This window comes from Microcaecilia unicolor, chromosome 5 (assembly GCF_901765095.1).
Source record: "Microcaecilia unicolor chromosome 5, aMicUni1.1, whole genome shotgun sequence".
Classification (NCBI taxonomy): Eukaryota; Metazoa; Chordata; class Amphibia; order Gymnophiona; family Siphonopidae; genus Microcaecilia; species Microcaecilia unicolor.
In genome coordinates this window covers 183,715,815-183,740,180 of record NC_044035.1, presented here as the reverse complement: position 1 = coordinate 183,740,180, position 24,366 = coordinate 183,715,815, and the positions used below count along the sequence as shown (strand labels likewise).

Below are 24,366 nucleotides of genomic sequence, written 5' to 3'. Positions count from 1 at the left end.
TATTCAGTGGATTCTCTATATGATCTCATCAGAGCTTCTGCAAAACAAATAGCCTTAGATAAGCAGTTGTTATAGCTATCATTAGGCAGTTGATATTGTTTCAAAACAGCACCTGACTATATTTCTTCCCCTTTGGAGAAGATTTTGGAAAACTGGGAAAGGATCTCAGGTCCTCTAAGATTCAGCACTTATCTGAGGACAAGCCTGAGATCTCCTTTAGGTCAAATTAGTCTTGTTCTCGCTTTTAGGGATGCAAAATGGTACTGTCCTGCTTGAGCTCCTTCTGTCAGAGACCAGATATCAATAGATGCAATCCTTTCATTCTGACAAATGAAATTCTTATCAGTCCGAGGGAACAGAGACCCTCTCCTGCCTTTCACACCTCACAATGATGGGGTCCAGGTCCACTCTTTACAGGAAAGATAGGTGGGCATTTGTCCAATATTTACAAAGAGTGGACCAAGATAACAGGCCAGTGGGTACTAGAACTTATCAGAGAATTTTACAAGGTAGTTCTCCTCTTCAAACCAAGATTTTTTTCTTGGAATCCCTGTGAAAACTTGCCACAAAAGAAAAGAACAGTACTCTCCACTTTTCGAGGAGCAGTCATGCTAGTTCCTTTTCCTGAACATGGTCAAGGATGCTATTCCATCTATTTTGTGGTTCCAAAGAAAGAGGACTCCTTTTTGTCCAGTTCTTGACCTCAAGCACATCAACAGGTCTTTGCAAGTCAAACATTTTTGAATAGAAACCTTACGCTCAGTAATTGCAGCTGTTTGCCCAGGAGAATTTCTCACATTTTAAGATCTGAGGCTTACTTCTGCATTCCAATTTGGCCTCCCAATCAATACTACTTGCGTTTTACGATAATGGGAAAGTAAGTTCTAGTTCAAGGCAATGCCATTTGGTTTATCCATGGTCATGGTAGTTGTAGCAGAGTTTTTAACAAAGAAAGGGATCAGGGTTCATTCCTACCTGGAAGGCTAGGACTCTTTAGCCTGGAGAAAAGGCGGCTGAGGGGTGATATGATAGAGGTGTACAAAATAATGAGTGGGGTAGAGCGGACAGATGTGAAGCATTTGTTTACGCTTTCTAACAATAATAGAACCAGGGGACACAAGATGAAATTAGAATGCGGTAGGTTTAAAACAAATTGGAGAAAGTTTTTCTTTACTCAGTGCGTGGTTAGACTCTGGAACTCATTGCCGGAGAAGGTAGTGACGGCATCTGGCCTTGCTGAGTTTAAAGAGGGTCTGGACAGATTCCTGAAGGAAAAGTCCATTGATCGTTATTAAATTTTGGGGTTTTGCTAGGTTCATGGGGCCTGGATTGGCCGCTGTCGGAGACAGAGTGCTGGGCTTGATGGACCTTTGGTCTTTTCCCAGCGTGGCAGTACTTATGTACTTATGACCACTGGTTGATCAGAACTCCTTTTCAGGAAAGCCTTCAAGTAACCTCTTGGGTAAGCTCTGTTACAGTCCCTAGGCTGTGTACTCAATCTTCCCAAAAGCCATTTGAACCCTTCCCAGAATCTGGAGTACTTGGAAGTTTGCTTTGACACATTGCAAGGGAAAGTGTTCCTTCCAGATCACAGGAGAGACAAGTTTCAGAGACGACTTCTATTACTGCAGAATCTGAACCCCTGCACATGGGACTATGTACAAGTGCTTTGCCCCATGGCAGCGACCCTGGATGTGTTTCTTTTGGCCAGAGCTCATATGCAGCCTCTTTAGCAGGTTGATCCTAACTCACTGGTCACCATGTCTCAGTATTACGATCTTTATCTCTCCTGGTCCTCGTAATCAAACTTCAGCATGTCCTAATAGCTTCAGTCCAACAACCTTATCAAGGGAACTTCTTGGCAGCCCTTGATAAGGTTGTTGAACTAGCATCCATATGTGCCTATGGATGCTAGTTTAACCAGATGGGGAACTCACCATCTTTATCACAATGCTCAGGGTCTTTTTTACGAAAACAGAATCTCAGCCTATCAATCATCTGGAACTCAAAGCAGTTCTCAAGGCTTTTTACAGCCTTTTAGTCCTTTCTCAAAGGCAATCTGATGAGAATTCTGTCAGACAATGTAACGGTGGCTTAAATAAACAGGCAAGGGGGCATACGGAATGCCCAACTTGCTCTAGAGGTTTGCCTATTGTTTCAGTGGGTGGAGAGATATGTAGCCCCCTCAGTAGCTCACATAGTGGGGACACTGAATATTCAAGCAGATTTGAGCAGGAGCCGTTGAAGCCAGGGGAATGTGAACTGTCTACAGAAGTCTTTTTTTGTCTTACCGTGAAGAAATGGAGCACTTCAGTGCTGGATTTAATGATCTTTCAGTTCTCCGGCAGAAGAAGAGTATGCTTCGGAAAGATTCGATGCACTTCTTCAGCCGTGGCATAAACAGAACTGCTTTGTCTTTCCATCCTGGCCAGTAACAGGCAGTGTTTTTTCATAGAATCTTTCTTCATCCAGGGAAAGTAATTCTAGTAGCTCTGGACTGGCTCAGAAGGCCTTGGTACGCAGAGCTGATTTATCTGCTTAGAGACAGACCATTCCAATTTCCTGTTGGTACATGGGTTACTCTCTCAGGGGCCCATTCAGGTGGAGGATCCCTCCACTATTAAGTGTTACAGCTTGGCTCTTGAGCAGTCAAAATTAAAGAAGAAGGTTATTCTGAAGAGGTAATTACAACCTTCTTATAAGCTAGAAAACGTTCTACTTTTTCAGTGTACACTTGAATTTGGGGAATTTTGAGGTTTGGTGCTCAGAGAGAGCTATCTCTTCTTTCATGTCTTCCTTTCTCAAATTTTGACTTTTTAACAGGATGCCCTTAAAAAGGGCATAGCGTATAGCTCTCTTCGAGTTAAGATTGCCACATTGACTTGCTATCGTGGATATCTTTCCAGTTCTTCTCTTGCAGAACATCCAGATGTAGTTTGTTTGTTAAGGGAAGTTAATCATCTCAAGCCTTCCCTTCACCTTCCTTGTCCTGAGTGGAATCTTACTCTGGCTATCAGATTTCTAAGAAATCTCCTTTGATCCCCCTCAAAGCTACTTTTAAAGATCTCATACTGCAATCAATTTTTTTTTCTGGTGGCAATCACTTTGCCAGAAGGATCTCTGAACTTGGAGGCTCTGTCCTTCAGGGATCCATTTCTTCATTTCTCGGAGGCTTGAGTCACCATCTGTACCATTACATCTTTCCTGCCTAAAGTGTTCTTCCTTTCACTTAAATCAACCATTATTTCTTCCATCCTTTTGTAAAGAAGAACATGGGAAAGAGTTTGACTCTAGTTTTCTGGATGTCCGGGTTATCCTTCAGTACCTGCAAGTCACTAATGAATTTCACAAATCACATCATTTGTCTGTTTGTGGGTCTAAATAAAGATGATCTGTCCTATAAGTAGCAATTGCTCGCTGGATCAAAAGTCCATTTGTTCTGCGTATATTCTTTCTGGTAAGCAGCCTCCTGTTTTTTGAGAGCTCATTCCACCAGAGCCGTCTCTACCTCATGGCAGAGTCTCGGGCTTTTTCCCTTGAGGAAATCTGCAGATCGGATACGTACTCCTTTTTACACACATTTTCCAAACATCGCTTGGATGTCTTGGCTTGGACAGAAGCATCCTTCAGAGCGTTGTACTCTCCGCAGCTGATTCTATATCTTACCTTATTTGAGGACTGCTGTTCTACATCTCACAATTTTCTGGACTCATCTGTTGCTGATGAAAAGGAAGGAAAAATTGTCTTACCTGATAATTTTCTTTCCTTTAATCGTAGCAGATGAGTCCAGAAACAGACCCTAAGATAGTTTCTCTGTTTGAATTTGATATGTTGAGTTTGTGTTCATAGGTTTTTGGTTTCTGTTTGCTATGAAGAATGAGAAGTTTGTTCTGCTTACTATATCCTTTTTGCTTTATGAAAAATACTGACTGACCAGAATTCTGTCCTATATGAGAGGATTCAGTTTCTTGCCCTTTATCTCCATGTACTGGTAAATGGTCATAACTCACAATTTTCTGGACTCAGTTTGTTGCAATTAAAGGAAAGAAAGTTATCAGGTAACTCATAATTTTTCCATTCTGATTAACATGTAAATTATTATAAAGCTTATGAGTCTGGATGAATAAACACAAACACCAACCACCTCTCATTTTCAGACTTCAATAAAGGAGGCAAGCATATGTAAGAAGTGCTGTTCTCCTGCTGGGAATCTGAGGGGTGGAGGTACAAAAGGCATGAGTAGAGGTGGGGCCACAGGCATGCTGATTGGACCCCTAGACCCATTACTCACCTAGGATCAGCACTGGCTTCATGACCTTATGTGGATTTCAGGAGGGACTGTTTGAACATTTGTCTGCCTGTGTGTGCTAAAATGGTGCCTTATTAAACATGAAAATATTAACACATCACATGGATACAGGAAGTCTGCAACATATTAACTCTTTAACAGTTTCAATTACAGTTCATCCTTGCTTTTCAGATCAGATATCTTCATTGTACCATGGATAATGATCTATGATGTAACTTTTTTTTTTTTTTACAGATTTAGGATGATTGTACATTTTTGCCCCCAGTGTGGTCAGAAAGCAGAGCCTTTGTTTATATTTTGTCCATATTGTGGCATTAAATTGCCTAGAGATGAACAAGAGGTGATACTGCAGGGTACTTCGACATCGCTCACATCAGGTATGTTTCATTCTCATTATTGAGTGCTGTGCCATAGAGAGAGTTGCACAGGAACAGAAATATCACCCGTCCCCAACTGTTCCACTGGCATCTAATTCATACCCACTCGTACCCGCTAAGATCCATTGTGTCCCCACCCATCCCCGCAATTAATCTCCTCCATCCCCACCTGTACCCACAGGAGTTGACACTCCTTCGCAGCTCTCCATTTCTTCCCAATTCCAACAGCCTCCCATGGTTTTTTGGTGGTATTCACTGTTCAACCAATGAGTGTTGCAAGCCTCAGTCTGGTGTCCCAGCTGCCCCTCTGTGTGTTCCAAGCTTCATTCTGCAGCAATTTTCTTACATCCCTGGGGGAATCCCCAACAAATTCTTCCAGTCCCGCAGAAATCCTGCGATCCCATTCCCATGCAGCTCTCTACTGTGCAACAAGACAGGCTTTTGAGGCAGGTTATGGTTTCTGTATTTCGTTGGTTCAAGAGACTGAATTTTGCTGCTAAGTAGTAATGATAGGAGTTGGGAAGATTCATCCCCCTTAGCTCTTTACAAGGTCTTTAAATATATTCTGGGCCTCCGATCTGCCCAAATAAACTCAGATATCAGTTTATTCAATGCCTTAAAATAAGTAGAAGCCATTCTGACTGGCACCGTAGTAAACAAGTATAAAGCACTTTGAAGCCAATTCATTGTTCAAAGTACTAGGTAAGTATACTTAAATAAAATTATAAATAAAGGCATATTTCATACTTAAGTAAAAGTACAGTTTGGAGAACACAAAAAAATGGACTTAAGTAAAAGTAAAAAGTTATTGCCTAACTAGTAAAAAAGGCCCATATTTGACACAAATGAAATGGGCGCTAACAAGGTTTTCCTCGGAGTGTGTATGTTTGAGAGAGTGTATGTGAGAGTGTGTGTGAGAGAGAGAGAGAGTGAATGTGCAAGTGTGAGAGAGACAGTGAGTCTGGGTGCGAATGTGTGTGTGTGAGAATGAGAGTGTGTGCAAGTGCGTATGTGAGACACAGTGTGTGTGAGAGAGAGTGTGTTTCACACAGATACAGTGCGTGTGAGAGACAGACTCTCTGTGAGACAGTGTATGAGACCGAGAGAGTGTGAGTGACTGTGTGACACACAGAGAGTAAATGTGTGAGAGAGAAAGACATTGACTGTGAGAGAGAGTGTGTGTGTGACAGAGATATCTCCCCCCCCCCTCTCTGGTGTCAGGCCCCCCCCTCCCTCCCTCTCTCTGGTGTCAGCCCCCCCCCCTCTCTCTCTGGTGTCTGAGCATTACTGTACAGGACGCTGAGCTCTGGCTGTGCTTCAAGGAACTGACCAATCCTATTTAATAGAATGCACCTCCAACATTCTGAAGCCGAGAAACCTCATGTGGTTGATCACTTCTGCTTGTGACGAACCGGAAGTACGTGATGTCAATTCAGGAGATGGATACAGAGAGCAGGAATGCCTCAGCCATGCAGTCAGCTTCAGAATGTTGGAGGTGCGTTTTATTATATAGGATATACTTTTTGAATAAAAGTAATGCAACTACTATTTAACATTTTTATTCCAACAACTTTATTACTCTACAGTTCAGTCCACTTTGCTTTATAGAAAGCTAAATTTTGAAAAAGACTGGCTATCACTCATGTGGGTGCACTTGTGAGTCAATATTAAACCAGCAAAGCTAACAAGGTGTTCAACAACTGTACCGGCAAGAAGAGGCATGTTCATTCTGATAAAAAGTTCTTCAAATCAGGCTAGGCTGCAATATTACTGATGTCTTCTGATGGGTCTGCAGGTATTAATCAAGGGAGTCTCAGTCCGAAATTATATACCTTCTTATAGTAAAGAATATTTTATCATCATTGTCGGTATCATCTGCATTAGAAGTAATGCTGTCTAATTCATCGCCTGCATCTTGTCTTCATCTTCATTATTATCATCATGCTGTCCAGTTACAGAGAAGCTTCATAAAGTTGGAATCATTGTTCAAAAACATTTTCATCACATGGCAACTCCGTATAATATCTTTGATAACTGATGCAAGAACGTCAAATGTATGCAAACCCTTCAATCATCATAAGGCCAGGAAGGAGGACTTCCTCTCTAAAGACTTCATCAATCTAGTGGACAGTAATCCCAATGTAAAACTTTTTTTCATGGTATGACCAGCAGTCTGCTATGGTAGAAACATATGTCTTTTTACCAAGAATTGAAACCAGATTCAGCTTCATTTCTGCTCCAAAATACCCAACTCATCATTTTCTGTTTGGGTGAAGACCAGTAGTTCAACAAACACATGCAGTTCCACTGTTCTCATAGGCTGTATTGCTTGAACAGCAACATTTAATGAGATAATCCACAGTTTAATGCATGACAAGGCTTGCATTAGCAGAATCCTGTTCCAGTTTTTGCCACTTCATTTAGTTTACCAAGGAATCATCATTTATATGTTGCTTTCTCTTTTATTGCAAGCATCAGATGTAACTAAGTAAAAGTAGCAGAAATTGGTGAAATGTATTATTTAAGTAAAAATAACAAATATTTCCTATACTTCTTTACAGGTAAAAGTTACAAAACTTTTATAAGTATAGCAACTAGTTACTTTTACTTAGTTACTATACAACACTGCCTATTCTTTTTAATCATAGTCACCCTCCCTGTCCATCTCTATACAGTCCCATTCCATTTCTCTTTTCTTCCTTAAACTCCCTTAAGAAGGGCACAGAGTTAAGCTGGAAGAACTCATTTAATCATGGGGAAACCTCAACCCCCAAATATTTAATCCACCTAAACAAAGTCAAATCCACTAAATGGCATACTGTCTGACTTAAACACATTCACCTTGTATCCAGACAATATGCATACTCTACTACTACTACTTATCATTTCTGTAGTGCAACTAGAAGTATGCAGTGCTGTACACTTGATCATGAAGAGACAGTCCCTGCTCAACAAAGCTTATAATCTAAGGACAGACAAACATGACAAATATGGCATAAGGGAAATTCTTAAGGTGGGAATGATATTTTTTTTGTTACATTTGTACCCCGCGCTTTCCCAATCCATGGCAGGCTCAATGCGGCTTACATATTGTATACAGGTACTTATTTGTACCTGGGGCAATGGAGGGTTAAGTGACTTACCCAGAGTCACAAGGAGCTGCCTGTGCCTGAAGTGGGAATCAAACTCAGTTCCTCAGTTCCCCAGGACCAAAGTCCACCACCCTAACCACTAGGCCACTCCTCCACTCGACAGACATGGATACTCCTCCAGCACCTCCAAGGACGCAAGAATGGATCCTTCCAATTCTAACATATACATATAGCAAAGCATCATCAGTATAACAAGGTGATTTTTATGCTCCTCCCTTCCTATGCTCTTCACACCTATCTTTTCTTTTGCCTTATCTGTTCTTCCAACCCTTCTATTACTTTGGCAAAGAAGAGGGTGAGATAAGAGGCATTCCTTTCTCATGCTCTGCGATAACTTAAAGAAACCTGACACGTACCCAAAGCCTTTCTGATTCATGAGGCAATGCAGGAACTTAGCACAGTCGGTTACTTCTGATGTAGGCCTAGCTGTGTTGTGCCTCTATCCAGTCTTGCAGGAGGAGATGGACAAATTATATTTGCTTAAAGTGGATGCTTTAGTGGCAGTGGTGACCAAAAAGACTACTTTGCTGGTTGAAAGGGTATAGGCCCTCAAAGATGTGCAGGACCACAAGCTGGAGTCCTCTCTGAAGCTTTTGTTCAAGATTTCCATTTTAGCACTGCAGGCAGCTGGTGCATGCCCTTTCCGACAACATGACGGTGATTACACACACTAATGGGCAGGGAGGCACCTGCATCCCTACCTTGGCCAAGGAGGTGGACTTGCTTCACCGGTGGGTGGAGTCTCAACTACCTCAAATTTCCATAGCTTCAGGTGACCTTTCTAAGCCAGAACATCTTGGATCTGGAGGAGTGGGAACTCTCGACGTCTTTGTTTCAGCTAGTTGTCCGGCAGTGGAGGACTCCGGGGCTGGATCTTGTGGCGATTCGATGCAATGCCAAAGTTCCCAGATTCTTCAGCAGGAAAAGGGAGCATGGCTCCGAGGGCCTAGATGCTCTGCTTCAGCAGTGGTTGGAGTCTGTGCCGCTGAATGTCTTTCCCCTATGGCAAATGTTAGGCAGGGTCCTAGATCGAGTTCAGTCTCACCAGGACTGGCTGATTCTAATTGCTCCGGATTGGCCCAGACAGCTGTGGAAAGCGGACATGATCAGTCTGCTCGTGGACAAGCCATTTCAGCTTCCAATTTCTCCCCACCTTCTTTGCCAGGGTCCTGTTCAGATGGAGGATTCTTCCCCCTTTGGTTTTACAGCTTGGCTCTTGAGCGGTTGAAGTTGAGAAAAAAGGGTTATTCAAGCCAAAAAGTGTTTAACTTCAGTAGCGTATGCTCGAGTTTCGTGAGTGTTTGAGTCCTGATGCTCCGAGAGGGTTATTTCTCCATTTCAGTCTTCTTTACTGCAGATTTTGGCCTTTTTGCAGAATGAGTTGCAGAAAGATTGGCGGTCGTGGTGCATCTTTAGGGGCAGGTCGTGGCCCTTGCATGTTATCGAGGTCAAGTCTTTCACTCCTTTCTGGCATCGCAGCTGGATGTGGTTCATTTCCTCAAGGCTGTGGCATGCATTAAATCACCAGTAGTGCATCTGTGTCTGGATTGGAGTCTTAATCTAGTCCTCCAGTTGCTGCAGAAAGCTCCTTTTGAACCTCTGCGTAAGGCCACTCATAAGGATTTCATACTCAAGTTGGTGTTTCTTATTGCTGTTTTGTTGGCACGGAGGGTTTCCGAGCTGCAGGCCCTATCTTGCAGGGATCCTTTCCTCCATTTCTCAGAGATTGGGGATCATGTTCATACAGTTCCGTTGTTTCTTCCAAAAGTGGTCTTGGACTTTCACCTTAACCAGTCATTTTCTGCTGTGCTTTCGCAAGGACCAATATCCATTGGATTTTCAGCTTTTGTGCTTCCTTGATTTTAAGCGAGCTTATATGCAGTATTTGGCTGCTACCAATGATTTCCGTTGGTCGGATCATCTGTTCGTGCTTTTTTTTTGGGGGGGGGGGGGGCTCATAAAGGGAAGGTGGCCTTTAAAGCTACTATTGCATGATGGGTTAAGGACGTTATATCTTCGGCATATATCCTTTCCGGGTGTTCACCTCTGGACCGGCTACGCGGGCTGTTGAGATTTCCGGGGCCAGCTTGAGAGGAGTCGTCTTTGGAGCTTTGGTTCTTGCTGCGGGGATTTCGACTTCCCACTCTATTTAGGAATTGCTTTGCTGCATCCCACAAGTCTCTGGATTCATCTGCTGCTGACTCTGAGGAGCAAAAAATTGTCTTACCTGAAAATTTTCTTTCTTTTACTTGGCAGCAGATGAATCCAGAATCCCACCCTGCTCTTTATAGTCCTAGTGGCCAGGATATCTTCATCTTGAGGAAGTATTTGCTGCATTGTCTTCGTTTTGTTCTTCTGGTTGTTGTATTCTAGGAATTTGTCATTGGATGTTTTGGATAAAATGTGTATTTCTGTGAGGAAGGGGCTGTGTTTTTCACTGTGTATTTGCCTTCTGCTTTGTTACGAGATATACTGGCTGGCCAAGGAGCATTCTGTCCTATAAGGCATAGTTCAGTTAAGTGCTCTCTATCTCCTCCTGCTGGTAGATGGTCAAAACCCACAAGTCTCTGGATTCATCTGTGCAGATATCTGTAGAGCAGTGACTTGCCTTCACTTTTCACTTTTGTGAAACATTACCAAGTACAGTGCAATCCACTTAAGTGCAAGGTTCTGGGACCAAAGAAATACATGCAGTTAACCAGAGCATGCACTTAACCATTGTGACCCAAAGAAGCTTGACATCTGATAAACATATGTACAGTACTGTTTATTATTATACGTACAGTATACAGTCTCAGTTAACTGACATTAGGCTGGCTTGAAGTAATCAGTTATAGTCCTCTGTACACTCTTGGGTCTGTTGAGTTCCATAGACTACGTCTGCCAGATGGTAAAAACAGTCATAGCACTGACATCCATTGGCCTCCAGATAGGCCTGCACGGTGTTGAGACTCTCCAGCGCTCTTGCAAAAGTGACAGGAGGAGGTTATTGAATTTCATCAGCATGTGCCTTGCTGCTCATTTCTTCATCTGTTCCATCGTCAGCCGTTGTTGCCTGCGTGTAGGAGCATATCTCAACATCAGTGCTGTCTTCAGCTGTTTGTAGATCATAATCAACAGCTATCTAGCGATGGAACTCCTCTTCAGTAAAACTGGCTGGGTTGTCAATAACCTCTTCATCTGACGCGTTTGCAACAGCTGCACCTGTTTCATCCCTCTCCACATCCTTAACAAAGCTTGCCCGCTTGTAGCAGTTCACAATGGTTGCCTGTGTAACATGATTCCAGGCTTCTTTCTGCATATGTAAGAAATCCAACAGTGATAGATTACAAGCCAGTTCAACAGCACGTTTATCCTTGCTAGTCTGGTCATCCATAACGCTCATCAGACGATGTAGCACAAGAGCCCGATAATGTTGTTTGAAATTGGCTATTATGCCCTGATCCAGAGGTTGGATCAGAGAGGTAGTGTTTGGTGGTAGGAAGACCACCTTGTTGTTAGACAGTCTGACATCATCCCTGTGTGCAGCACAGTTATCACAAAGCAGCAAAGTCTGACGCTTTTTTGCCTGCATTCTAGTGTCTAACTTCTTTAGCCACTGCTTCCAAATTTCCCCAGTCATCCATGAATTTGCATTAGCCTCGTATGACACAGGAAGTCGCTTAACTTTCTTGAAGCAAGGGGCTGTTTGCTCTTTCCAGTGACGAGGGGTTCTTTCTCCCTCCCATCTATATTGCAGCAAAGGAGGATTGTCAGTCGGTCCTTCGATGTTTTACCTCCAGTAGTTTCGGCATGTTTGAATGCAAGTGTTCCATCAGGAATCGCTCGCCAGTAGAGACCATTTTCGTCAGCATTGAAAATGTCACGAGGTGCAAACTCATTCAAGATGGTAGAAAGAACTGAAACAACCCAATTTTCAGCACCAAAGTCATCAGCGTCTTGTTTCTCACCATGCTGTTTCTTGAATTTTATGCTGTTCCTTTCCTTCCATCTTTCCAACCATCCAACAGTGGCTTTGAATTCAGTCAGTCCAAGACTTTCTGCTACCTGGTTAGCTTTCTCCGTAAGCAGTGGACCACTGACAGGAAACTGTCTGTTCCTGACTCGAGAAAACCACAGAAGAAGAGCATCTTCTACCTCCTCAGCTTTTCCCGCCCGTTTTCGTTTCCATTGTGGATTTGTATTGGTTTGCCAGTCTTTCAGAAGCTGGTTTTTTTTGCTTCAAGACACGTGAAATTTGACTGGGATTGACACCATATTCTTTAGCATTAGATGCTTGACTTTGTTTTCTAGTTTTTTAAGAACTTCTATTCGTTCAGCAGTGTTAAGTCTTAGAGTTCTGCCGCTGCGATGACAACAACCCCGGTGCATGCTCCAACAACATTCTTTCCCCTAATCTGCCTGGGGCAGTTAAAGAGGCGGTAAATTTGAAATCTCGGTTGTCAAGCGCCAATCGACTTCCATATTCCATGCACGTGCTTATGCAGAGTCTTTCCTGCAGAGGAGCGGTCTTGAACCATGCATATAAGCGAATCTTGCACTTATCAGTGGTGCGCTAAATTGAAGTTTGTCCCCATAGAAATTGATGGTGCCAAAAACGGGACCGAAGTACGGCATGCAGGTAAACAGAGCATGCTGTTATCCAACGTGCACTTAAATGGAGTGCACTGTAGATGTTGCATTAAGAGCAGAAGCTTCTTTTGGAACTTCTGTCATAACAGGGATTCCTGAGGACTGCTTTGATTAAATCCTAAAAATCCCATACTGGTCTAGTGAGGATACTAAGGAAGGAGAAATTAGTTCTTGTCTTAAACCTTTCTTTCCTATGGTCCCAATAGACCAGTACAGATACCCACCCTGATCCAGTTTTTGTATTGGGTAATATTGATTGTCTTTGAGCAATATTGATTGTCTTCTGTACACATAATTCCATTTCTTCTTCTTTGTTTCTCAAACAGTTGCTATGTTTCTTTACTGGATGCATGAAAAAGGAAAAATGGTTCAGTAATAATGTTCACTTTGGAAGTATTCTGCTAGTTTGCTATCAAAATACTGAAGTGCTGGAGCTGCATAGGGCAGAGCACACAGTTCTGTATTCTCTGTTTCCACCTGCTGATATTCAGACATAATCAATAAGTCCTGGATTGGTCTGGTGGAACTAAAAGAAAGAAAAGTTAGCAGGCAAGACCTAATTTCTCCATTAAACTGACTCCGCAAAATATACTGTTGCCACTAGTTCTCTTCTCTCTGCTCCTTCTTATGATCCCACTTCCTCCCCCATTCTTTTTTCCTTTGGGCACACAGTGCTGTCAGAGGCCCTCTTAAGTGTAATATCCCAGAGAGTTGTACATCTGTCCCTGGTATGTCAAACTTTTCTGCTCATTTCTGCTGTATTTTATTTATTTTATTTTTGTTACATTTGTACCCCGCGCTTTCCCACTCATGGCAGGCTCAATGCGGCTTACATGGGGCAATGTAGGGTTAAGTGACTTGCCCAGAGTCACAAGGAGCTGCCTGTGCCTGAAGTGGGAATTGAACTCAGTTCCTCAGTTCCCCAGGACCAAAGTCCACCACCCTAACCACTAGGCCACTCCTCCACTCCACTCCTCTGTATTGATTTACAGACTTTTTCGAAATAGATGCTCTGAACCTCCACTTCTCTGGTTCCCCTCCATTTCAGCTCCAGAAACAATGGGGCATGATCTGAAAGTGTAATAGCCACTGTTTCACCCTTTCTCGCCACACATTCTCCACTACTATCTGCCATATATCTATTCAAAAAGAGGGGGTGAATAGAAAGCATAGTCTTGCTCAAGGGGATTCCACCATCTCCACCAACCCCATTTCTTTCTTCTGCTGCTTCATCATGTTTACCAGTCCCTTCTCCCTAATATGCTGAGCCTCCTTCCCTTTTCCATTTAAATCATAATCCCTCTCCCCTCCTACACAATCACATCAAAAAAGCTTTTGGAAGAATATCTTTCTCTTCTGATTAGGGCCGTACACATTGACACAGGTGATCATGCAGCCCCTTAACTTACCCCTCAATACCACATACCATTTTTCATTATCCACCACCAATTCCTTGCATCAAAAACCTGCCCACTTAGCCACTAAAATTACCACTCCTCCTTTCTTTCTAGCCTTATTGGCAGCCACATAACACCCCTCCATCCATTTAGCCGAGATTCATGGAGCCTTCTCCACCCAGTTTGTTTCTTGCAGCTTCTCTCAGCAACTAGAGGACTTTTCTTTAATTTTATTGGATTATTCATCCCTTTTATATTCCACAAGCCAAGAGTAAGTACTTCATCCTCCATTCCACACTTCACTCTCACTCATCCATATATCCAAATGCCCATCCCTGTTGAACTTCCTTCCCACATACACACAACTTCCTTAGCTCAAGGCCTACTACTACTACTATTTAGCATTTCTATAGCGCTACAAGGCGTACGTAGCACTGCACAAACATAGAAGTATCCGTATTGTACTTTATACTATGAGTTTTCTAGTTGGGCAGCCTGGATGAACTGTTCAGGTCTTTATCTGCCGTCATATACTATGTTACTATATGTTACTGTGTAACACCATTATTCAGGATCTCATGTGTGGCCTGAAAGCCTTTCCACCATGGGCTTATTTTGGGGGAAACGGAGGGGAGCATTGCTTCCCCCAACGGCTTGCTTCTTTATTTTCTTTATCCAGCATCTCACTCTTAATTTTCTTTATGGAATCTCCCTCTCTCCTTCCAACCCCTCCCTGCAAGGACTGGTGTCGCTCCTCCGCTCTGTTTCCGCTGCAGCCTTTTCATCTTCCGGGCCGCTGGCAGGGTTAGGAATGCAAGCATGCTGCCTTTGCCGGAAGACTTTGTTGGTACTTCCTGTTTCTACATAGGCGGGTCACTCACTGCAGAGAGAAGGGTTCCAGGCCAGGCCAAGGCAGCATGCTTACATCGCTAACACTGCCAGTGACTCGGAAGATGGAAAGACTGCAGCTGGGGGGCATGGAGGGGGAAAGAGAGAGAGTGTATCACCAGAGCTTGCAGGGGAAAGGGAGAGAGCGCAACAGTTGACCCTTTGGCGGCGGCAGGGAAAGGTTGGAGAGCGAGCGACTCCGGACCTTGTAGGGAGAGAGGGAAGACAGGTGAGCAAGCGACACCGGACTTTGTAGGGGTGACGGGCAATACCGGACCTTGTAGGAAGGGAAAGTGGGAGAGAGACACCGGACCTTGTGGGGGGGGGGGGGAAGGGAGAGTAGGAGAGCGACACCATATGTTATAGGGAGGAAGGGGGAGGGACACAGAGAGAAGGTGCTGGTAAGGACAGAGAGGGAATGACAGTGGACATGGAGAAAGAAAAAAAGTCAAAAAGACAGGAGATACTGGAAAATGGATGGAACTACGGAAGGAGCAAAAGACGGAATGGGGAAGGAAGGAAGAAGCAAAAGATGGATGGGACAGGGTGAGGGGAGGAAAGATGGAGCAAACGGACTGTGGTTGGGGGAAGGGAGGAAGGAAGGAGCAAAAGATGGATTGGAAGGGGCGTGGAGGAGTTCTGAGGGAAGGAGCAAAAGATGGATGGGGGAGAGGGAAGGAGCAGGAGGAGATGATGAGGCTTGGGGGTGTGGATAGAAGGGAGGGGAACAGAGTGGAAGATGAGGCTAAGGTATGTTGGGGGGGAACAGAGTAGGAGATGGGGCTAGGGGGAGGGGAACAAAACAGAAGATGGATGGGGCTAGGGGATGTGGGTAGATGGAAGGGTGATGAAAGGAACAGAGCATCGAATTATGTCTATTTTGGATGTGAGTGGGGGTGTATTGATGGGAGAATGAGTGAGGGTAACATGGAGGGGCATAATCGAAAGGGGCGCCCAAGTTTTCCTGAGGACGTCCTCGCAGGACATCCCAGCGAAGGGCATGGAAACCCGTATTATCGAAACAAGATGGGCGTCCATCTTTCATTTTGATAATACGGTCGGGGATGCCCAAATCTTGACATTTAGGTCGTCCCTAGAGATGGTTGTCCTTAGACTTGGTCGTTTCTGATTTTCAGCAATGGAAACTAAGGGCGCCCATCTCAGAAGCAACCAAATGCAAGCCCTTTGGTCATGGGAGGAGCCAGCATTCATAGTGCACTGGTCCCCCTCACATGTCAGGACACCAACCGGGCACCCTAGGGGGCACTGCAGTGGACTTCATAAAAAGCTCCCAGGTACATAGCTCCCTTACCTTGTGTGCTGAGCCCCCCAAAACCCACTCCCCACAACTGTACACCACTACCATAGTCCTTACGGGTGAAGGGGGCACCTAGATATGGGTACAGTGGGTTTTGGAGGGCTCACATTTACCACCACAAGTGTAACAGGTGTGGGGGGGGGTCGGCCTGGGTCCGCCTGTCTGAAGTGCACTGCACCCACTAAAACTGCTCCAGGTACCTGCAAACTGCTGCGATGGACCTGAGTATGACATTTGAGGCTGGCACAAAATATTTTTAAAGTTCTTTTTTGAGGGTGGGAGGGGGCTAGTGACCACTAGGGGAGTAAAGGGAGGTCATTCCCAATTCCCTCCGGTGGTCATCTGGTCAGTTTCGGCACTTTTTTGTGCCTTGGTCGTAAGAAAAACTGGACCAGGTAAAGTCGTCCAAATGCTCGTCAGGGATGCCCTTTTTTTTTCCATTGTGGGTCGAGGACGCCCATGTGTTAGGCACGCCCAAGTCTCGCCTTCGTTACGCCTCCAACACGCCCCCGGGAACTTTGGTTGTTCCCACGATGGAAAGCAGTTGGGGACGCCCAAAATCGGCTTTGATTATGCCGATTTGGGCAACCCTGTGAGAAGGACGCCCATCTTCCGATTTGTGTCGAAAGATGGGTGTCCTCCTCTTTGGCCTCAATTTGGCCTCCCCTCCACCAAATTGTCCTCTGGGAGCCCAATCCTTCAGCTCCCAGCACAAGCAGGTACTTGCAGAGGAACTCTCCGCCCTTCTCAGCGCCAATGCAGTCGAGCCCGTGCCACCCGGGCAGGAAGGGCAGGGATTCTATTCCAGGTACTTCCTTGTGGAAAAGAAAACAGGGGGGATGCGTCCCATCCTAGACTTGAGAGGCCAGAACAAATACCTGGTCAAAGAGAAGTTCAGGATGCTTTCCTTGGGCACCCTTCTACCAATGATTCAGAAAAACGATTGGCTATGTTCCCTGGATTTAAAGGATGCATACACTCACGTCCCGATACTGCCAGCTCACAGACAGTATCTCAGATTCTGCCTGGGGACATGGCACTTTCAGTATTGTGTGCTGCCCTTTGGGCTCGCCTCTGCCCCACAGGTGTTCACGAAGTGCGTCGTGGTGGTCGCAGCGTATCTACGCAACTGGGAGTGCACGTGTTCCCATATCTCGACGATTGGCTGGTCAAGAACACCTCGGAGGCAGGAGCTCTCCGGTCCATGCAGTGCACTATTCACCTCCTGGAGCTGCTGGGGTTTTGTGATAAATTACCCAAAGTCCCATCTCCAGCCAGTCCAATCTCTGGAATTCATAGGAGCTCTGCTGAATTCACAGACGGCTCAGGCCTTTCTTCCCGAAGCGAGGGCCCACAACCTCCTGTCCCTCGCTTCCCAGACCAGAGCGTCTCAGCAGGTCACAGCTCGGCAGATGTTGAGACTCCTAGGTCATATGGCCTTCACAGTTCATGTGACTCCCATGGCTCGTCTTCACATGAGATCTGCTCAATGGACCCTAGCTTCCCAGTGGTGCCAGGCCACCGGGAATCTAGAAGATGTCATCCGCCTGTCCCTCAGTTGCCGCAATTCGCTGCACTGGTGGACACTTCGGACCAATTTGACCCTGGGACGTCCATTCCAAATTCCGCAGCCCACGTAAGTGCTGACGACGGATGCATCTCGCCTGGGGTGGGGAGCTCATGTCGATGGGCTTCACACCCAGGGACTGTGGTCCCTCCAGGAACAAGATCTTCATATCAACCTCCTGGAGCTCCGAGCGGTCTGGAATGCACTGAAGGCCTTCAGAGATCGGCTGTCCTATCAAATTATCCAAATTTGGACAGACAATCAGGTTGCAATGTATTACATCAAGAAGCAGGGGGGCACCGGATCTTGCCCCCTGTGTCAGGAAGCCGTCGGGATGTGGCGTTGGGCCTGCCAGTTCGGCATGCTTCTTCAAGCCATATACCTGGCAGGTGTAAACAACAGTCTGGCCGACAGACTGAGCAGAGTCATGCAACCGCACGAGTGGTCGCTCCATTCCAGAATGGTACGCAAGATCTTCCAAGAGTGGGGCACTCCCTCGGTGGACCTTTTCGCCTCTCAGACCAACCACAAGCTGCCTCTGTTCTTTTCCAGACTACAGGCACACGGCAGACTAGCGTTGGATGCCTTTCTCCTTCATTGGGGGACCGGCCTCCTGTATGCTTATCCTCCCATACCTTTGGTGGGGAAGACCTTACTGAAGCTCAAGCAAGACCACGGCACCATGATTCTGATAGCGCCTTTTTGGCCCCGCCAGATCTGGTTCCCTCTTCTTCTGGAGTTGTCCTCCGAAGAACCGTGGAGATTGGAGTGTTTTCCAACTCTCATTTCGCAGAACGACGGAGCGCTTCTGCACCCCAACCTTCAGTCTCTGGCTCTCACGGCCTGGATGTTGAGGGCGTAGACTTCGCTTCGTTGGGTCTGTCTGAGGGTGTCTCCCGTGTCTTGCTTGCCTCTAGAAAGGATTCCACTAAAAAGAGTTACTTTTTCAAGTGGCGGAGGTTTGTTGTTTGGTGTGAGAGCAAGGCCCTAGAACCTCGTTCTTCTCCTGCACAGAACCTGCTTGAATACCTTCTGCACTTATCAATTTCTGGCCTCAAGACCAACTCAGTAAGGAATCACCTTAGTGCGATTAGTGCTTACCATCATCGTGTAGAGGGTAAAGCCATCTCTGGAGAGCCTTTAGTCATTCGATTCATGAGAGGCTTGCTTTTGTCAAAGCCCCCTGTCAAGCCTTTTGCAGTGTCATGGGATCTCAACGTCGTCCTCACCCAGCTGATGAAACCTCCTTTTGAGCCACTGAATTCCTGCCATCTGAAGTACTTGACCTGGAAGGTCATTTTCTTGGTGGCAGTTACTTCAGCTCGTAGAGTCAGTGAGCTTCAAGCCCTGGTAGCTCATGCTCCGTATACTAATTTTCATCATAACAGAGTAGTGCTCCGCACTCACCCTAAGTTCCTGCCAAAGGTGGTGTCGGAGTTCCATCTTAACCAGTCAATTGTCTTGCCAACATTCTTTCCCAGACCGCATACCCGCCCTGCTGAACGTCAGTTGCACACATTGGACTGCAAGCGAGCTTTGGCCTTCTATCTGGAGCGGACACAGCCCCATAGACAGTCCGCCCAATTGTTTATTTCCTTTGACCCCAATAGGAAAGGGGTCGCTGTCGGGAAACGCACCATCTCCAATTGGCTAGCAGATTGCATTTCCTTCACTTACGCCCGGCTGGGCTGACTCTTGAGGGTCATGTCACGGCTCATAGTGTCAGAGCCATGGCAGCGTCGGTGGCCCACTTGAAGTCAGCCACTATTGAAGAGATTTGCAAGGCTGCGACGTGGTCATCTGTCCACACATTCACATCACATGACTGCCTCCAGCAGGATACCCGGCGCGACAGTCGGTTCGGGCAGTCGGTGCTGCAGAATCTGTTTGGGGTTTAAATCCAACTCCACCCTCCAGGACCCGAATTTATTCTGGTCAGGCTGCACTCTCAGTTAGTTGTTCTTCGTAGGTCAATTTCTGTTATACCCTCGCCGTTGCGAGGTTCAATTGACCTGGGTTCTTGTTTGGAGTGAGCCTGAGAGCTAGGGATACCCCAGTCGTGAGCACAAGCAGCCTGCTTGTCCTCGGAGAAAGCGAATGATACATACCTGTAGCAGGTGTTCTCCGAGGACAGCAGGCTGATTGTTCTCACCTACCCTCCCTCCTCCCCTTTGGAGTTGCGTTTTCCTCTTTTCTTGCTTGTCATTCAACTGAGCGGGAACGGTCGCGCACGGGCGGGAAGACAGCCGCGCATGCGCGGTGGGCGTGCCCTGCGTGCGGGACCGCCCGCAAAGTTTTGTTCCGGTTGGTGGGGTCTGCCGTGGACGTCAACCCAGTCGTGAGAACAATCAGCCTGCTGTCCTCGGAGAACACCTGCTACAGGTATGTATCATTCGCTGAACCTCTGTACAGATCCTTATGTGATGTTTGGAGTTTCATGCTTAAAATATCGGTCTAGGTGGAAGGAGTGCCCAGTAGGCTGGTGGAGCTCTAATGTAACATGACTGCAGTCATCAGGGCTCACCAGTCCTTTCCCCCCCCCCCCCCCTCCCCACCACATCACTTTGTAATGTTTTAGAGTGTATTTTTATTGAAGCCAAAAATCACAAAAAGAAATAACAAATGTACAAATAAACAGTCAGAAATAACATCTTGCATTCATCACAAATAAAGCAAAGGGCCTTACAAAATGTGAGGCGCTTTCATACCATATCGCACTCAAAAGCTCAGAATGGTTTACAAACTCAATAAAAATAAAAAAAAAATCACAGTAATATAAAAAAAACAACAACTTAAGAGTAAAAGCGAGAAAAAAAGCTAGGAGTGGCCTAGTGGTTAGGGTGGTGGACTTTGGTCCTGAGGAACTGAGTTCGATTCCCGGCACAGGCAGCTCCTTGTGACTCTGGGCAAGTCACTTAACCCTCCATTGCCTGCCGCATTGAGCCTGCCATGAGTGGGAAAGCGCGGGGTACAAATGTAACAAAAATAAAAATAAATAAATTTCAGTCCAAATTTCAAAAGGCAAGGTGTTCCAAATAAGAATTACAGCATATGTAAAAAGTCTCTTGGAAGTAACAGCAACTTTTTTGCTACTTAAACTTTGAAAAACTGAGGGAAAACAAAGTTCTTAGTATAGATGACAAAAGGGAAGCTAAGAGGGAGAGAGAGAAAGAAGCCCATTGCAGAGGAGCATCTTTAACTTCGGTTCCCCCTTATGTTGTAATCTCTGTCCCGAGTCTCCCTCCCCCCCTCTTAATATCATAATGCTCAACTAGCAATTTGAACCAGACCAACTGACAAAGAGAAGCATTTTGAATTAAAGGAAATGGGGTATCAGTTTGGGAAATGCGCTTTGTTATTCCAAAACATACATAGGGCTAACAGTAAAATAATGGAATTGCAACCAGTTAAGAAGACTTGACTATTTCACAGTCATACTATTGAAGTTTTTTTAAATTCTAGGCTTATTTCACTTTTTCTTTTTGTCTATCACATTATAGATTCAAAGAAGGAAGTTGCTCAAAGAAAAAGTCCTACAAAAAGAAAATTCTGCTTGAATTCTCCCCAGAAAGAAATATACGACACCCCAACAAAGTTGGAAAGCCCAGACCAGGATTGCTGCCCAGTTATCCATGTCACTTCGAAAGGTATAAAAGAAAGAGTTAATATTCAAATCATCAGTGGATACTGTGAGAGAAGGTTTAATATTCTGCCAGACTAAAGGATGCATCAGCAGAAGTAGTATTGGTGCCTATAGCTTTTTAAACTACTTAGAAATGCTCTGTTTTTTTGACTGTTACTTAATGGAGACACTGGTTTATGATTTCATAAAGAAAGCAGATCTGTATTTTTTTTAATTTCAATAAGATATAATATTTAATGGTAATGGAGCCATTTGCAACTCGGCTTAGAGCTAATCCAAATATATCAGGACTTTCCATGGGTGGGAGAATACACAAATTAGCCCTTTTCGCAGACGACGTCTTGCTATTTGTTACTCACCCCCTGACCACTTTCCCTGGGCTCCTGCGGGAGATAGAGGAATACTCAACTGTGTCGGGATTTAAAGTTAATATGTCCAAATCTGAAGTTTTGAATGTTACCCTTCCGACGGAGCTCATGGAGTCGCTGAGGACTTCCTATGCCTTCAGATGGGCTGGCAAGAGCATTCGTTATCTGGGGGTTAACCTGACGGCAGACCTCTCGGATCTTTTTTCGGTTAATTATAAAGGTTTGGCAGAAGCACTTATTGAGGACTTGGGTAAATGGGGGGATCTTGCTCTCTCATGGTTTGGCCGAATAGCAGCAGTAAAGATGAATGTCCTGCCGCGCCTGCTCTACCTGTTTCAGGCTCTCCCAATCAAAATGCCACGTAAATTTTTATCAATGCTACAGGACCGTATTATGCGCTTTATCTGGGCGGGTAAGCGTCCGCGCTTGGCACGCACGGTCCTGTACCAGGATAGGGCGAGAGGAGGGCTGGGAGTACCCAACCTGGCTTGGTATTATAGAGCAGTCCAGGCACGCGCAGCAGTGGAATGGTTTCAGGATTACCCGGATAGGCAGTGGGTGCAGCTTGAACAATACACTTTGGGTGAAAGGTCGTTAGGGGCCCTTATGTGGATCCCTGGCTCGTTTAGGTCTCTGGAGGCAGGACTCTGCCCTTCAGTATATGTCACCCTTTCCAATTGGGATAGCATGTTCTTACACCGACGTACAACACTGTCTCGTCTGTCCCCCATAGCTTATAATCCACTGTTTTACCCTGGAACGACAAAAGGAGTGTTCACAAGATGGTACACTGGAGGTTTGCGAATGTAGGGTCAATTATTCGAGGGTGAGAATTTGTTGTCTTATCCTGCAGCCCTTGAGAAGTTCCCGATAGTGGGGTCAGACCGGTATGCTTACCTTCAATTGGCATCTTTTCTTAAGACAAGGGCAGTTCGGGAGGTTATGGCCAGGGAGCAAACAGCACTAGAGAATATTTGTGAGGGTCCACCTAAGACTACCGGGCTGGTCTCTCGCCTTTATCACATTATTAACAGGCAATCACCGAATTATACACTTCACAGGAAGAGTTGGCAGAGGGAGCTGGGTATGGACTTGGAGGAGGCAACCTGGGAAAGGATGGAGCGGGCTGTGGTGAGAGTGTTGTCTCATGTGCCCTTCAAGGAAAATGCGGTGAAGGTGCTGTATCGTTGGTACTTGACGCCTGAGCGTGTCCAGCGCATATACCCTACCCTGACGGGGCTGTGCTGGAGGGGTTGTGGGGTGCGGGGCACAGCTGGGCACATATGGTGGACCTGTAAGAAGGTCAGGGCTTATTGGAGATCGATCCATAGCAGGTTACAGAGGTGGACGGGCAGACCAATACCTTGGAGCCCAACCTTCTTCTTATTCTCTGGGGGAGCTGCAGGTCTTTCTAGCACTCAGCACATATTTGTGGGACAGGCTATAACCGCTGCAAGAGTTATAATTGCTGCCCATTGGAAACAGCCCATGACCCTGCCCATTACCAGATGGGTCCAAACATTGAGGCATGTCTGCGAGATGGAAAAACTTCTAGCGGAAAGGCGTAATCAAATATGTAGATGGCACCAGATCTGGGACTCTTTTCTCCTTCATGTATAATCTGATTGAAGTCTTCTGTTAAGGTGGTGCTCGGAAGGGTGGGTGGGGGAGGGAGGGTGGGATGGGGCAATGTGTGATCAGAGAGCGTATGAAGCGGGGACTAATATACATAAATAAAAACTCTGAAAAAGTGAAGTTTTGGAATTGTAAATCTGAATAATTTATTTGACATTTCAATACAGTAAGAACTGTTCTTTTGGTATACAAAGATATCATCACTCTGTTTTGTCTTGTATATATGCTACATCTTAAGAGATTTTTGGCTTACATAAGTGACATGTAACATGACTTGCATGATGTATTATGTTTCAGATGTCTTGTATTATTAATGAAGACTTCTTAAAAATTAAAAAAAAAAAAAGATATAATATTTAATGCATCACGGGCACTAGAGGCCAATAGTGCCATACTAGCACCTGTGTTTGCTCCCGCCCGATGATTAGAGCCGGTGAGCGCGTGTAATAATGTGCTTGCCGGCTCTGAATGCTAATTGTATGCAAATACATGCAAACAAGGGTCTCCCACATTCATCCCTCATGATCAGCGGGCAGCACGCCAAACAAGGGCGCTGCTTCCACTGCAAGCCTTATGCCAGCTTGGAGCTGGCGTTATGATTTACTAGCAAGGGAGGAAAGAGGGAGATCTCCAGTGGAACTGCTAGCTTCCCCCCCACACACACATACACATCGCACAAAAACGCCCAGGAGGTTCAGTGGGACTGCTATCTATCTGCCCCCCTCCACCCCCGGCGGTCTACCACTCCATAATGGTGGTAGTAGTTGGAGGAGGGAGGGACTGGCAATCCCTTCCTTGTCATCAACAGGAGATGAATCCATTAACTGATGGGTGGTATCCGCCTACCAGCAGGTGGAGATAGAGAACACTGAAAGCACATGGTGTTCTAGGACACCCAACCCCCTCTGCCTTCAGTATAACTCTTTCTCCCAACAGGTGTGGACGTCACTTCTCAGCTCCTGGATTTCTGCCTGGGGTGGCTTCTGTGCTGTGCCAGTAGAGCAGGGGGTGTTGTGGCTGGTGGTGCCCACTTTAAAGGCATACTTGGTTTTCCATATCCCTGCCTTACCCCATTCCCCT

At 45.6% G+C, this 24,366-nt stretch overlaps 1 protein-coding gene across 1 annotated transcript in view; it reads left to right on the top strand.

Annotated features, from left to right (window-relative positions):
- Positions 1 to 24,366, top strand: part of VRK3 (VRK serine/threonine kinase 3) — a 321,038-nt gene that overhangs the window by 51,257 nt on the left and 245,415 nt on the right. The window contains 2 exon segments of the mRNA XM_030203653.1: positions 4,544 to 4,686; positions 21,141 to 21,287. Of these exon segments, the coding sequence (XP_030059513.1) occupies positions 4,551 to 4,686; positions 21,141 to 21,287 (283 nt within the window). The 5' untranslated portion in view covers positions 4,544 to 4,550.